At 40.2% G+C, this 15,653-nt stretch overlaps 1 protein-coding gene across 2 annotated transcripts in view; it reads right to left on the bottom strand.

The window, feature by feature from the left end:
- Positions 1-481: 481 nt before the first annotated feature.
- Positions 482-15,653, bottom strand: part of LOC127368023 (contactin-associated protein-like 4) — a 102,821-nt gene continuing 87,649 nt past the window's right edge. Inside the window, exons 19-24 of one of the 2 annotated variants that reach the window (XM_051408433.1) lie at positions 13,987-14,211; positions 12,242-12,375; positions 10,710-10,797; positions 6,879-7,097; positions 5,130-5,201; positions 482-3,926 (exon numbers count right to left, since the gene is read on the bottom strand). In XM_051408433.1, the coding sequence (XP_051264393.1) occupies positions 3,730-3,926; positions 5,130-5,201; positions 6,879-7,097; positions 10,710-10,797; positions 12,242-12,375; positions 13,987-14,211 (935 nt within the window). In that variant the 3' untranslated portion in view covers positions 482-3,729. The remainder of the gene's footprint in view (positions 3,927-5,129; positions 5,202-6,878; positions 7,098-10,709; positions 10,798-12,241; positions 12,376-13,986; positions 14,212-15,653) is intronic. The other variant, XM_051408440.1, reaches the window with a different exon arrangement.

Raw genomic sequence — 15,653 nt, 5'->3', positions numbered from 1 at the left:
GAGGCGGCTGAATCATCTCGGGCGTCTGAGAGTTTAAAGAGGCACAGAGGGTAAGTGGATCGTCACAGAGAATCACTTTGATATCATCACAGCTTTACATATTTCCCTCATCTCTGGTTTGAGTGTTAACAGCCATCAGAAATGTCAGTACTGATAGATGTGTTACTATCTCCCACACTACGGTTTGAACGAGGAGATATAAAAGATGCAAATGTATGTAAATTGTCCTGGTTGTTGAGGGGGAAGACTTTGCCTTGTGTCGGCTTCATTTAACCAAAAAAATAAATAAAAGAGCTTTGTGGTTTTTAATGGTTTGAAAATACTTCAACAAATGTGATTTTTCTTTCACTGTAGAGTCCTTCAGACATGTACATTTAAGGACAAATTGGTTCACGAGCAGAATCAGAGTGTCTCCTGTTAACATTTATTAATCTGATGATTCATTTGTAAAGCAGAAAGAACCTCCAGCTGAAAAACATGATCGTTTGAAAAAAGAAAAAGGAAAGAAATTTTTTTTTTATTTTCATTAAACAGAATATTGTTGATAACCAAACAACCACAATATGGGTAAAATCTGAATATTTCTGTGGCTTTATCACTCACAACATCATTGTTATTCACCAACACTACAGTTACACTGAACAAACTTCAACTTTAAACCAGTGCATCAAAAACAGAACACTCCTTAAAGGATAAAATCGTTTTATATTCTTTTTCTTACTGTCAACAAATCCCATTAAAAGACCAAATTCATCCGTCCTATCGCCCAAAGTATAAGACTTCCCTAACCTGCCTGTGGCCTCAGTCCCAGAACCCATTGGTTCCAACTGAAGATGTCAATATAAGACACAAAAGCAGGTCACAAATGCATAGTTCCAGTTTTAAATAAGGCTTGGTAATTTCCTAAAAACAGCTGGGCACTGAAGTTTTTAGCAAACGTTACTCAAAATAGTGCATTTGTTAGGGACTATTTTCAGCAGCAGGATGCTGTATGTGGGTCTGACTCAAAATAACCTACAGTGTGTTTGTGCCAATTAAGGAATATGTCACTGAGTGCAGCACTGTGACTCAATGCAGGGTTGTTGTTGTTGTTTATAGCTTTGGGACAATAATGGAGCTCTAGGACACCGAGGAACAAGATCAGCCTTAGGATACACAGACAACCGTCGTTAGCTGGGGCAATTAATTCTTTCTTTTGGCCGTTGTGTGGGATTTGATGACAGTAAGGAAACCGCAGAATATCACCGCCCTTAAGTCTCAGCAGCTTTTAAAATGACGAACATTTCTGTAGTAAATTGAATTAACTCCAGTAAAATCGGCAGCAGTGGTGGATTTGCTCACAGGAGTTTGTCAGTGCCAGTGTTTGCCACTGACCAATAGCAGGTTAGAGAGAACCTCCAGTTTAATCGAAGCTCCTCTGTCAGAGTATAAACTGCTCCACGAACAGAGAAACCGCTCTCAGATGCATCTTTTGAATAAACTGTGTGAGCTTATTGTCCCGCCAGCAACAACGCTAACAAGCTCGCTAAGGGACAGTTGGCAAGCAGTCAGCAAGCTCATGACCTCTGAGAGTGTCCAAAAAGTTTTCCATTTAATGAAATGACAACAACAATATTGTGAGGTTCCCGGCTGGCTCGCGTGTTAGCTGGCCATATTCTTAATGAAGATACGTGGATGAATTTAGTTTTTAAGCTTTTAAATGTGAGATAAACCAAAATGTTGTGATATTCTTGTTCTGCTGCCTGAAAATGGTTTGGAAAAACATAAAACGTATACTGAGGCCAAACATCTGTTTCCTTGCTGGCATAAATACCTGTTTACCTCAGTGCACTTGCTGCTATACCGCACTCTCAGTGGACGCAGCCTGAAAAACTCAAATGTTAAACGTTTTATTTTGCTATGCTCAGCCTGCAACATTATCAGGCTGTCAGAGGAACCTGTGGAGCTCCTCTCAGCCATCAAACACAGCACTGCAGTCAGTCCTGCTGCAGGATGAAGGACAGTCGCTATGTCTTCTTCACCAAACGATGAACTCTCTGGAAGCAAGGATGTGGCAAAGACAACAATGTGTGGCTTCAGCTGTTGTGAGGTGGGGGAAAAAAAGGAAAACAAACAAAGGGTTGAATAATGCACTTTGAAGTTTTAGCAACTTTTGTCATTAAAATCCCATCTGTGCTTTGGGGTCTTGCAGAGAGACGGCGGCGTGTGTTTGATAAACAGCTGCTGTCGATTCTCTTTCTGCTTCTCAGCACTCTTTACACATGAGCTGAATTAACACATGGGGGGATTTGCTTCATTTTCAAGTGTTAATATCAGGCTGGTTTCATTACATCCGTGTCTGCTTGACACGTTCTCTCGGATTATTTTTCTGTCTCATTCTGATCATCTCTCTGCTTTCCATAGAGTCACAATCCACCTGTCATACCGAAGCAGATTAGCATTTCAATAACACATTAACTGCCTCTGCGTGCAGTGAACGAGGTGACAGACAGCCACACTGTTACAGAGCCTGTGTGCTGCCAGTGTTAAAAGCTTTACTCTTCAGAGACATTTAGAGAGCTGGCAGAAGAAAGCTCCCAGCAGGCGGCATACAGCAGGGAAGAGAAAACTTTTATAATAAAGTGAACAACCTGTACAAGCCTTTTATGAAAACCTTGCAAGGGCTCTGAAACTAAAAACATTCAATGCTCATGGAGGTATTTTTGTTCCCTGCTTTTCATGTCATAATTGAAAGAACTGACTAAAGAAAAGAGTATGAGAAGAGGAAAAAAAAAGAGTTAAAATGGAAAGGAAGTGGAAAACTAGTCCCTACTGTCTGAAAAGTCTCCACGTCTGTCGACCGGTAGCTGCCAGACTGCGGTGTACCATTTCTAAAATGGTACAAATGTGCTGATGGCGATGTGCGTGATTGGAGTGCGACTGCAAAGTCATTGAAGATGACACCTTAATTCTGTTGTAGCACATTGCTGCCGAAAGAAAATCACTCATGAAAATGTTTAATTCACGTGCCGACTGGAGTTAGAATATCACCAAACAATGTTCTGGTTTTGCTGGATGTATACAGGCTGCAAAGACAAGTATGCAAGCTCACACAAGCTTTGAGGCTCCACAGCCTCCAAAGAGTTCGTACTGTTACTCCCCCAAAGCACTGCACACAACATAAAGGCATTACACATGAACACACCACCAAACATAAGCTCTTACATAAGTACTCTTCCTGAGGGCCTAATTACAGGTCAAACATTTCCATCCATTCACTGTCCTCATAGAAAGGTGCATCAGCCAAACGACTCCAGTCACGATTGCAAAAAACCCAGATTCACTGAAATAAAGTTGTGTTTGAATATGCTAAATCAACCCTTAAAAACAACAATCTGTTTCCCTTAGAAGTATTTCAATATGACAGAGTGACGTTAGTTAAGAGATTGCAGTAGACATTACTTCCACATGTACATTTTTGAATATTTACACTTTTTGAAACAAGGATATCAACATCTTATCAGTCCATCACTGTTGCCTATTTGTATCAGTATATTCACAATTTGCAGTAAAAGATAAAACTGTGTGCATTGTTCCTTTTCTGCTTTCCATATTCTGTGGAGCCACTTCGGCCGGTAAAGTCTCTGAGGGGCTCTGAGAGCAGTGTAAAGTCCTGAGGCGTGACAGGACACCCCTGTCTGCACCCTCTGCTCCTAAATCCTCCAGTTCATCAGGTCATCAGGCCTCCGGTTAAATGAAATACTCCTTTGGGTTTTCACAGGAGACATTCTGCGAGTCGGCCTGGTTGTTGAAAGGGAAATCTGGGCTGTCCTCCTGTTTGACTCCCTTCACTTCCTGGTTCCGATATGTCTCTTTTCTCCGGTAGAGGAATCTGGCAGTTATCGCCAGGCCAGTCACAATCACAAAGATGACCACTGCTATGACACCTGCAAGGTAGAGGAAGTTTACTCTGAGATATGTTATACTTGTTTGATTTCTTACTCGGAGATTGATGAGAAGATGAGATCTCAATTGAAATGACACAATTGAATGAAAGAACTGCGTGCATGGTTTATCTATTAATCACACAGTTGATTTTCTCACAATGGTCACCTTATTATTTTACATAAGTGTTTTATTTTCACTATCTCATTCACTATAAATCATTGTTTTGTCGACATTGCAGTGCAGGATGACGATTAATGAGGCTCAGATTACATCATGGTGGTGTTGAAGGTTTTTCCAAATCATTCTGAAAATTCCTGCTGCTACAGATTACCTGAATACGCTCACGTTAAATCTCTGAAAATCTGTTTTATACAGTGAAATGAACTGAGCCCCAAGGCTGTGTAGGAGGTGGAAAAACTAAATTCTACAAAGTATAAAACGGTGAAGCTTTATAGTTAATGTAAAGTCTGATCATGTGGACCTACGGACCAGCTGAGACCATATTGTAACTCAGCTGTGACCTTTGTGTGTTTATCTTTCTACATGCTGAAAGACGCTTACGTCCTGCAGAGTAAATCTATCACAATGGACTAAGTATCTCCGCCTCCCCCCATGTGAGTTCTTTTGCCCTGCTGTCTGGTTGTTTTACTAATCTAACACCAGCACACAGTGAGCCCGAATCTCACACATTTTGGCTCTTGTGTTCAGCACATTTCATTATCCAGAGAAAGTTTCATCTAATTGGAATTCCAAAATACAGCTGAAATCAATTTCGCACTATATTACTTTAGTTTGCATTTGAAGAGAGTGTGAAAGTTTCTCCATCAGCAAGTTATTTCAGCGGAGGTTTAATTAGTTCAGCTGTCCTTTGTGCTCCGAGACGCAGAGTCACAGAGATTTAATGGACACTGTTAAATGACTTCTGACTCTCGCACTTTTTTTCTATCAGCATGCTTATAGGAACCATTCAGTCTTTACTTTGTATCAATCTAGGTGGGCAGGAGAGCAAAAACATTTAGCGGTAACGTTTTACTCTTGATGGAATTTTTTTCTTACCTTTACTGGCTTTCAGCAGAACATCACTCATCGATAAAATATTGAGTGTAATCTCTGACAACGACCGTTAAAAGTCCAATACAAACATCATAAAACAAGGTGAAACAGCTTCCAGTACAGTGAAAGATGGTGAAACAGTTCAGTACCTCCAATCAGAGCCGAGTCAGTCCTGATGGCATTGACTAAAGGTTGACCTGAACCCACTGAGCCAGACTGGTCTACAGCAGAGAAAGAGATAGGTAGAAGAAATGAAAGGTTGGAGGATAGAAGATAAAAAACAAAATAGAAGAGAAAAGAAAATGAAAAACCGAAGTATTAGAAGAGGAGACGTTGAGAAGAATAACAGGAAAGCAGAAACGGTGGGGAGACAGCGTGATAAGAAAACAAGAGAAAAAGAATAATAAGGTCAGAATAGAAAAGAGAGACAACATCACAGTATCATCATTCAGAGCAGACAGGGAGGACAGCAGCAGCTCCCCCAACGACTCTATTCAAGCAACAAGAAACTGGATGAAACAAAAAAAGACCAGGGGAAGGAACTGCGACTGGAAGCTCCTCTCTGTGGTCCAGATTAATTATCTCATCAAGCACACTGTCAGGACTCTTCTCAACAAGGTGAACATACTTAATGAGCCCGTTATGCAGTTTGAAATGGAAGCTGCTACTGAGAATAGACACGCAGAAACAAAAGGGGGGAAAACAAAGGAAATGACATACGCTCACAGATTTCTATGCATGCATCGTTCCCAGGGGCACAGTTCAACACCTAACTCTTTTTTTTATTTCTGTCAGGCTTTTAGCCGACACTACTACACATTTAACAAAACATAATGTGGAAAACGGGTCAGCAGTTATCGGGCATTTAGGGCAAAGAGAAGAGCAGTGACATTTAAAATGAGAGGGCAAAAGCCTCCTCTGAGTGACCTTTTTTTAGAGGAGGAGGGGGTTGCACTTTTCTCCCGTTAGTCGTGTTGTCAAATATTAATGCATGAATGCAACTCCTGTCTGCTTTGAACAGCCGTAGGTGATTTGAGGGAGCGTAGGCGATTCTTTCCTTTCATTTAAAAAACACTTGGGGAAACCCTTGGGCTTTTTTCTGATCAACAAACTTCACAGTCATGGACGCATTAACCTGAGGGGCTGCTGGGGCAAAGATTTGTCATTGGAAACTTCAATCAGATCAACAAATCATATTACGTTGTCAAACTCTTATTGAAGCCAGTTGGGAGAAGAATGAAAAACATCTTTTTAAGTCTTCAGTGCCGTTCTTTGCTCTTCTTTCAATGAAGAAATATTCTCCAGTTGTTTTCGGGCAGAAACAGTCACTTCTCACACACTGGACTCTGATTGGTCCAAAGCATGCAACCGAGTAGCTCGAGACCTGGCAATATGGATTCTTGCGCGAGTCCAGCAGCCTCACAAGGTTATGATTCCCCTCGGCTGCAGGTTTTCACCGTATTTAAAGCAGCTGTAATCAGTATTTTTATGACATATCAAATTACAATGTGAAAACAAAGAGGCAAGTGAAAAGGGTCGCCTTAGTGAGATAGAGATAATAACGTATCAACTGAATCTGCAGCCCCCCCAGGCTTTATGGAGCTTTATGGAGTTTCAGCTCATTGTTTTTCTGTTCAGTCCACAACTTTACTATTTCGATTCACTCACCGCTCTCACAGCACTGTTTTCAGCCGCAGCAGGTGATGAAATGTCAATACTGTGTTATGATATAACTTCAATCTCACCCACTCTCTGCCAAAAGGTACACTGAAAATTCCTTACAAACTGACTCCTAACAAACTTTTAAACCCAAAACCTCCTCTCACACTACAGGAACTAAAAACAGTCAATAGTGCATTAAAATCTCTCTCACATTGCTCCAACTGCTCCTCTCCTACCTGACAGGTGGTGTGTGTTCTCTGCTGCGTAGGGATTGGCTGCAGCCGAGGAGCCGCAGTTGGACTGGACTAAAGGTCCGGTGATGATGACAGGGCTGGTGTCCGGGTGGAGCAGAGCAGCTTTCAGAGGACTGATGGAGTTAAACTGGACCACAGAGAGACAGCCGGCAAAACCGAGAGACACCAACCTGGCCAGGTCTGGATCCATCTCATCAGACTCTGAAGAGGGAAGCATGAGAGCGAGGCTTTGACCGACGCAGCACAAAACTACACTGGAAGAAGGAATCATTTTCTTGAAACAAAAGCAGTTGGTAATTGTTTCTGGAATCATGTGACAGTTCATTAAAGGATAGTTTGGGAAATACATTTATTTGCTTTCTTGCCAAATGGAAGAGGAGAACATTGATACAATTACCTTCACTTGTTTCCAGTATTTGTGCTAAGCTAAGCTTTATCCAAAGGTAACAAAAATTCCTCTTCAAGCGCCTCTAAAGCTCACTAGTTAAATCATGTCTCATTTGTTTAAACCGAGCAAAAACCGAAGTGTAAAAACGACACATTGTGGAGCTGATTGTAGCTTCATGTTGACTGTACAGACATTGGAGTGGCATCAATATTCTTCTTGACAAGACGGCAAATAATTGTCCCAAAACTATTCCTTTAACAGAATTGCAGTGACCTGCCTCATTCTTTGAGATACTGGCACTCATTTCTAAATTCACCCTGAAATGAGGATGATTTCATTGAGAATAAATGGAGATATCATATGGAGGTGTGTTGCTGCCACTCCAGGTCAGTATCATTTTATAAGGTTAGAAGTTTAATGTTTTAACAAGATGTTTTTCACATTATTACAGTACAAAAACGTATCACATTCGTTATTGTTATATAAATATACTAGTTATCTGGTTATAGTGCGAAACATTTAACATATTGTTGTAACAAAAAACGTTTCATCCATTTTTCTATTTTTCTGGCAAGGCAGCACTTATTTTAGGCCATGGGCAGATTTTTCTCTTAAAAAAGAAAAAGAAACTTAAGATCTTAATGCTGAATGTGAAATAAAGCGTACAGGTTTACTAACTGGAACCCTTGAGTGCTCAGAAATAAAACTTACTTATCTGTGATTGAACTTTTAACCTCTCACTCAGTAGAACGAGCCGTTCAATAAAAATCACACTGACAGGTTCATTGACTCCGCCTCACATTTCCCCTGTTATCAGAGTGGGACAATAGTGGCAGCCCATTGACTCTAATGATTAGCACACACACACAATACCTCACCCACACCCTCATTACAGTCACAATGACAGACTGTCAATGATTCAGCTTCCAGTCTGCGTCTATCACTCCTCAAGACAGATGTGCACTCTCACCTCTATCTGTTCACTTTATTGACTTAAATCCCTTCATCATTCACCCTCCTTCACAGCATTGTAAACAGCAGCTGCGAAAGCCGACATTAGCGCTGTAAACAGCTGCATCAGTGTCTGTTCAGATGACTGAGAGGTGACTGTGCTTTCACCAGAACACATCTGCATGTTGATGAGAGCAACTGGAAACATTACTGCAGCTTGTTTCAGCTGAAACACGCTTTACTCCATCACCTCTCTCCCTCTCTCTGCCTCTCTGTATTCCTTCCGGGTCCATTAGTTAGGCTGATGGATAACAGGGTTGGCAGGAAATGACAGAAAATCCACTTTCCTGCTGCTTTTCTGATCCTGATCTGACTCTTCACCTCCTCTAGGTTGACAGAGGGGAAGACCGGTCACATACTGACATAACGGGGTTAAAACCCACTGAGCTGAGTTACACCATCCTGCAGCTTTACATCCAAAAAGGCAAAAGAGCTTGGAGAATTTGTATAAATTACTCCATAAGATGTAGATTGTTTGCTATGACAAATGGATTTAGCTGATCTTAATTATCTAACACTTAACAGATGCTGGGTTACTAAAGGCAGAAACCAGTAGGCCAACGTGGTGAAATTAAGCTTCCTATGACAATTTTGATCACAATATATGAGTTTTTTTTATCATTTCCACACTCCAATATGCAAGTAACTACACCCTTTTCTGAACTGGCAGAGTAGAAATCCCAGAAAAATAAGGAATACCCACATAACACATATTGATGCACAGATGTTTGCAATAATATCAACATCTCTAAAACATACACAAATAAATATAAATATTATTTTGGAGTACCACATGACAACTCTGTTGCATGCTTTCTTTAAGGACACTTAAAACAAAGCAAAATACCAAAATATTTAATCACGAACCAAACACTAGATATACTTTGTATCTGTGCAAAATAAATCATTTTATTATGGTCATTATTTGGTATCACCTGACACATGCCACTAATAAAAGCTATTTCAAATTGCTTCTAATAACCAGTGTGTTTCCTTTTAAATTGACAGAGCGATTGCTGTGTCTTATCAGAGAGCTGCGACTGCAGCCTGCAGCCTCTCAGCCCCTCGTGTTATTAACAGCTTATACCTCAGTCCGTCTCTGATGGAGCCGCTCAAAGAGAACATGAATAAGTCATGACAGAACCAATTACTGTCTCATGCTGACTCTGTTACAGGTCCCCCGTCCAGGTCTACACACAGGAGCTCGATGAGGATGTGTTTTAACCCTCCCAGAGGATGAGAGTTTTTCTTACAGGATTAAAATGTGTGCAGGTGGGTTGCAGGAAAGCACCTGACCCTGCACTCATTTACTGATGCTAAACATATCCGTACTTGCTAAGGCTTCTAGAAGCTGTCTCATGTGTTTCTCTCCTTTCATCGCTCCTGATAGAAAGTGAAAGGTGCTACACATGATACTTGCAACAACTAATCAATTATGCATCAAGCTCTTCTAGATTTGTTTTGACAGCTAACTTGACACCAGCACAGGTCCAGTGTAATGGGAGTAAAACTATGCACAAAGTTGGAGGAGCAAACAATAATCCTCACTGGAGAATGTTAACAACGTTGTAAAATAAATGCACTAAATTATGGACTACCAGTTAAAAATAAATGACTCTGGAGTCACAGTCACAAATAGGTAATTAACTTAGACATGCTACAAGTCATTGAGTGTTATTAGCAACAACACACATGAGCTACCACGTTAGGTGACAATATGTTTGGTAGTTGGCTAAATATTTAGCTAACTAGAGCTAAAAAACACCTTTCGAAACAAAAGAAATGACACTTTGAAACGGATCCAGATATTTAAATTATTTTCTGTTTAAAGCTGCAGTGTGTAACATTTAGAAGGAGCTATTGGCAGAAATGGCAGACAATATCCATAGGTATGTTTTCATTAGTGTAAAAATCACCTGAAAATAACAAAATGTTTTTTTTTCTCCAAAAGAGTCCACCATGTTGAACAGCCATGTTTCTACAGGAGCCCAGATCAGACACACTGAACACTGGCTGTATATAGGGCCTTTCGCATTTTTGCGACCACCATAGTTTCTTCTACACATTTCACAGCCCGATCTCATTCCCAGGTTGTCAAATACAGACGCGAGCGGTGTTCAGTTGGTTGCAATCTGCAACTTCACCACTAGGTGCCACTACATCCTACACACTGGTCCTTTAACTCTGGTGGTTAGTTTAGACTGGAGATACCAGAAGTTCTTACATTTTGCCTCAGACTTTTCAGATACCTTGAATGATATTTCCATTTGGCTGAAGCAACATTTATTTCTCTAAATATTCCTAAACTGTGTGTCAGATGAGGCCAAACATCCTCTAAAGCTGTTATTCAGATGAGTCTGAGTGCTCTCTAACTAAAGAGACCTTGTCTCTGCTTTTACTGCCTCCTCACTTACCGTGCACTTTGCCCAACACCAACATCTTGATGCCATTTAATTCTCCGTCAGACGTCAGATTGAATTCTTCTCTGGCGTTTTGGTCAATCTGAAAGAAGAGAATTATTGAATTAATCCATTTAGGGAAAACTTTGCATTCTATTGTTAAAGCCCCTGGGTGTCCAAGGTGGAAAGGGGAGCATAAATGTCCTCCAGAAACATTAGGATTTATCTTTTGGGGGCCAAAACACCTCTAAATAGTCGTAAATAGTTGTGGAGATATCTTTCTCTTGACTAAACCATCACTGTATGCCTTTAGAGTGTGCCTCTGAAGATAAAATGATTCAACATGATGGAGACTGATAAGATGAGATGCACCTCATATTTCAATGGAGCCTCACAACACAGTTGTGAATGTGGAGGCTGCAGCCATGCAAGACGAGGTCACCTTGTATTTCAGGGTGATAATTATACAGACACTCAGACTGCTGGCTCCTGGTTAGAGGAAGTTTACCTCATATATCATCTGAGGCTGTTGTTAACAAGATAAGAGATTCAGTAGATCCAGATACGATTAAGACGCTTCATATTTCATTGGGAGCTGTTTTTAATGTGCAGTTTGTCCCTGCTGGCCTGCCATAGCTGCATCCAGGATAGCAGCTGCTGGTGGCTGAGCTGGGAATAGTGCTGACTGGGGATATATTATATAGAGGAATATCACAATACTGTACCATAGTACGCAGAAGGGCTGGGTGTGTATCTGTATGTATGTCATTGTGTTCGCCCTTGAGATCGACTTCTCATTTGGCAAACATGGAAAAAGGTTAATGTTTGGCAGCTTTGCACCTTGTCTACTCGACACAAAATCAGCAACACTTGCAGTCCAATACATAGTGTATGAACTCGTGTACACAAGTCAAAGAAGACAAAGAAAACAGACTGTGAAGCCCAGAAAGCCGTGGTAACGCTTCATAGTCCCCCATGTGTAAGCAATATATAAACATTTAATAAACAGATATGATTAATGATTATTAATTACAGTTGCTGACAAATAATGTAGAGATATCTTTATATATGTGTACAGCTGTAAGTGTGTGTTTGTCCTTGTGGGCTATGTAATGATGATGTGTGTATTTCTTACATCAAAACATATGTTTAATTTCACAACTCAATGAACTGACCAAGTAAAGTGAAACAGTTGCTTTTACAGGAGCTTAACAGAGATTTTAAGTGTATTTTAGGTCTTTGTTTTGCCTTTACAGCACATTTAATGTAGGATTCCCACCAACCACCATGTATAACACCATAGCTACATGCTTCCTGCAAATTAACTCATCAAATGAGTTTATGAAACCTGCCCAGCACCAACAGCAGACGTGTTGAACAGCAGCTAAACACCAGTTATCTTGTTGAGGAGAATAAATATTGAACATTTGTCAGATGGATCAAGGCTTCACAGGGGTTTTCATGTTGCTCTGTGGTTGTGTATGTCGGCAATTGTTTCATAAGGTTTTAAGATACAAGAACTTGACGAAGTAATGAGGTAGTTTTACCTGCACAGACACAGAGTCTGTCAGCCTCCTGATGCTAACAGTGTGAAGCTGTCCGTTGGCCAGGCTCCTCACTCTGCTTCTCAACACTTCAACATCTCTGCTGTTGTCCATTTTGTATCTCACCTCCAGCATATCTTCACACAGGAACACACACCAAACCATTGGGTTACATATCAGATCTCACAAAAAAGGAAACAACCTTCAGAGCTCAGAGAGATTTACGCTTAAAGCAACCTGAAAAAAAAAAGGCCTTGTCATGTCCTCTAATTTCCGCTAACAGGGTAAACACACTTCAAAGATAAATCTGAATATTTTAAAGAAGCATTGCTGTATTAATTAAGATTTCTATAATAAGAGGATAACAGCTAAGTCCCTATCAATAACATAACTAATCTGGTTAATTCCCCTATTATTCAGATCATTAAGTGCAGATTTAACAAAAGCCCTGTGATGTCTTCAGAGAGGGACAAGAAATAAAATGTTTTCCTTTACGACATGTGTTATACTAGTATAAATAAATCTAATAAATCATATATCAAGGTCTCACAACTACAACTCAATACCTGTCTTCCCTATGAAGGAATGTGAAGGAATAATTAGTTACTGTAGGAGAACCTCCGGCTACCTGCTGTTGCTTTGATAACAAATTTATTCTTAAAAAGACGCCTTAAGTAGAGAGGTTGTGTTTGGGCAGAGGAGGTGTAACTGCAGTCAAGTGTAAAAAGAAATGAGCCATCTCAGGGCAAATAAGAGAGAGCTCTCAGGGATTTAATTGGACACTTCAGTATGAGTGCATTTACCTGACAACTCTATGGTCAGCATGAAAACCTTAATGCTCTGCTGTCCATCAGCTTTCTCTGACTCATTAACACCAGAAAAAATCCATTTACAGCTAATCTAGCAGCAAAGTGCTGATTTTATTAGACTCCTGGATGCTGAAAATGTAATTTTAAATTCAAAGTGACTCCTACTACCCTTAAAAGCCAAACTCACAACATTATTATTTCACACAAAAGTGTATAAAACACATCAGCAAGTTTTCAGCTGTTTTATTCAGCGGCACACTGACCTCCCACCCATTAGCAGCCCACCAAACTTTCATTCCCTCATCATCTCTCATCAGGTCTTTTTTTTTCAGCCTAAGACAAAACATAATAGCCGGTCCGGCTGGACGGATTAAAAGCAGTAGAGGCTGACTGGGTGAATCCAGAGAGAGGAAAGATCTGACAGATCCTGATAGATCTGGTAAAGCTGAAGAGCACAGCACAGAGGAGGAGGAGGAGGAGGAGGAGGAGGAGGAAGAGGAGGGGGAGGAGGAGAAGTAGAGAGGAGGAGAGAGGGGATAAGGAAACAAGGAGAGGTCAATATTAAGAGAAGATGACTTAAATGAGAGAGGATGAGAGGAAGAGGGGAGGAGAGGTGAGATGAGAGGATGGGAGGAGATGCGAAGAGAGAAGAGTAACTGAAAAAAGGAAACTCTTGAAATGAGAAATAATTGGATAAAAAGAAGAGGAGAGAACTGAGAAAAGAGAAAAAATTACGCATGGCAAAGGGGGAATAATTCGACGTATGAACAAGAAAATGCAACATTTGAGGAACACTGTATTGAAGGTAAAGGAAGGACAGAAAAGCGAGGGGAAGAGGCCATTAAGAAGGAAGAACAATTAAATCCAAACAAGACGCTCCATCTCAACCTTGAACATCTGCCGAATACACAAACTCCTCCAGGATAAAAGCGTCCTCACCATGCTTGTTGATGAGCAGGGCCAGGTACTCTCTGTAGTAAGAGCTGACATAGAACAGCACAGCCGGACTCTGGTTGGTCCTGAAGCTCAGGGAGACGTTCTCTCCTCTCAGAGTCATGTCAGAGTAGATGGAGGACGGCAGGGCGCTGCTGTTCCTGCTCAACTCGTACGGCTCCTTGAAGGTGTAGCTGATGGACGTCCCCGACTTGAAGCTGGCTGACACCTCTGGAGGAATGGGGAGAGTTAAAAGAATATATCGGATTTGTTGCTGATGTATTTGGACTTCTTGATTAGGACAGTCACCCTAAAAACGAGATATAATCCCAAACTATTAATACAAATTTTATTAGCACTCTATTCAGCTTGATGTTTTATTCTCAACTTGTTGAACAAATTTTTTTGTTGCATATTTTATATTTCACATCTATTATCTATCCCTACTTATTCAGTGGAGAGTCAGACTGGAAATATACATTTGCAGAGGTATGCTACATGGGATGGTCGGTCCAATTGTTTGTTGGGAGGTGTGTTCAAAACAGAAGATACTAATTGTACAAGCCCTGTGAGTGTCTTCCATGCATGTTTGCTTACAGACAGCAGAGAGCAGCATGTTCCAGCATTCCCGCCCTTAATAGTTTATTTGACATTTTGACACTGCACATTAAGAATATAATAATACAGTTGACAAAGTAGTCCCTGGACATAGTCACCCGAGTGCCATCTTGCCAATTACCAATTCTTTTTTCTATTACTCATGTAATCACCTTCTCTCTAAAATGCTAAATGACAAAAAGCAGTCAGTAGTATCATCAGTAGTAAGAAGAATGAAGTGATGACTTGAAAATGATCAATGATTGAGGAGCTTAACCAGCAAACATTATTATTTTAATTTTAATCACAACAATCATTTGATTCTAAACATTATTATACATTCACTTCTTGTGAACTGTCTAATTATGTGAGCATTATTCAGGATTAGAGAACATCCAGTGGCCTTTTTAATCCGTCATGAATATATTCTACTTTGAAACCCTTAAATATATATATATATATATATATATATTATATATACAAAGTGCTAAATTTTACTAGTAAACAAATGATTTATTTCTGGGGGATAGTACAATACATATATTTAGACTCTCTTTACACAGTTTCCAAACTTTAATTAACTTCCGAGGGAGGCATCGGAAAAACTTTCCATGTCTGATCAGTTAGCAAGAGAATAAAAAGATGTTCTCAAAATATCTGCAGAGGATTACAGAAAACTGTCTTTAGACCTGTCGAGCACTTGCTTTAATTTTCCAACAGGAAACAGAAATGAACTTTTAAAATATCAAACACAGCTAATGTGCGTCACTGTGACTCACAGACATGAAACACAAACTGTCGTTCTGACTCAACACAACGGGGGACATAAGAGGATATCAGTGTTCAGTGGGAGGAGGGTTAAGAGTGTCCTTTTAAAAAATAGAACTTGCTGAACTCAGTAAAGTCACTGAACTCGTGGAAGGCATGAAGGTCAATGTGATGATGCACAATTACAGTTAACATCAAACAAAGGACTAAAATAGTCTCCAGCACATCAAACAATAATCTTTGATAGTATTTCTTGATAATGAGTCCAGTTAAAGCAATAAAAAGTTCTCTGGAATAAACCATAACCT

The sequence above is a fragment of the Dicentrarchus labrax genome, unplaced genomic scaffold (genome assembly GCF_905237075.1).
Source record: "Dicentrarchus labrax unplaced genomic scaffold, dlabrax2021, whole genome shotgun sequence".
NCBI classification, from domain to species: domain Eukaryota; kingdom Metazoa; phylum Chordata; class Actinopteri; family Moronidae; genus Dicentrarchus; species Dicentrarchus labrax.
Note: the sequence above shows the minus strand (reverse complement) of the source record. Positions and strands in the feature narration are given on the sequence as shown.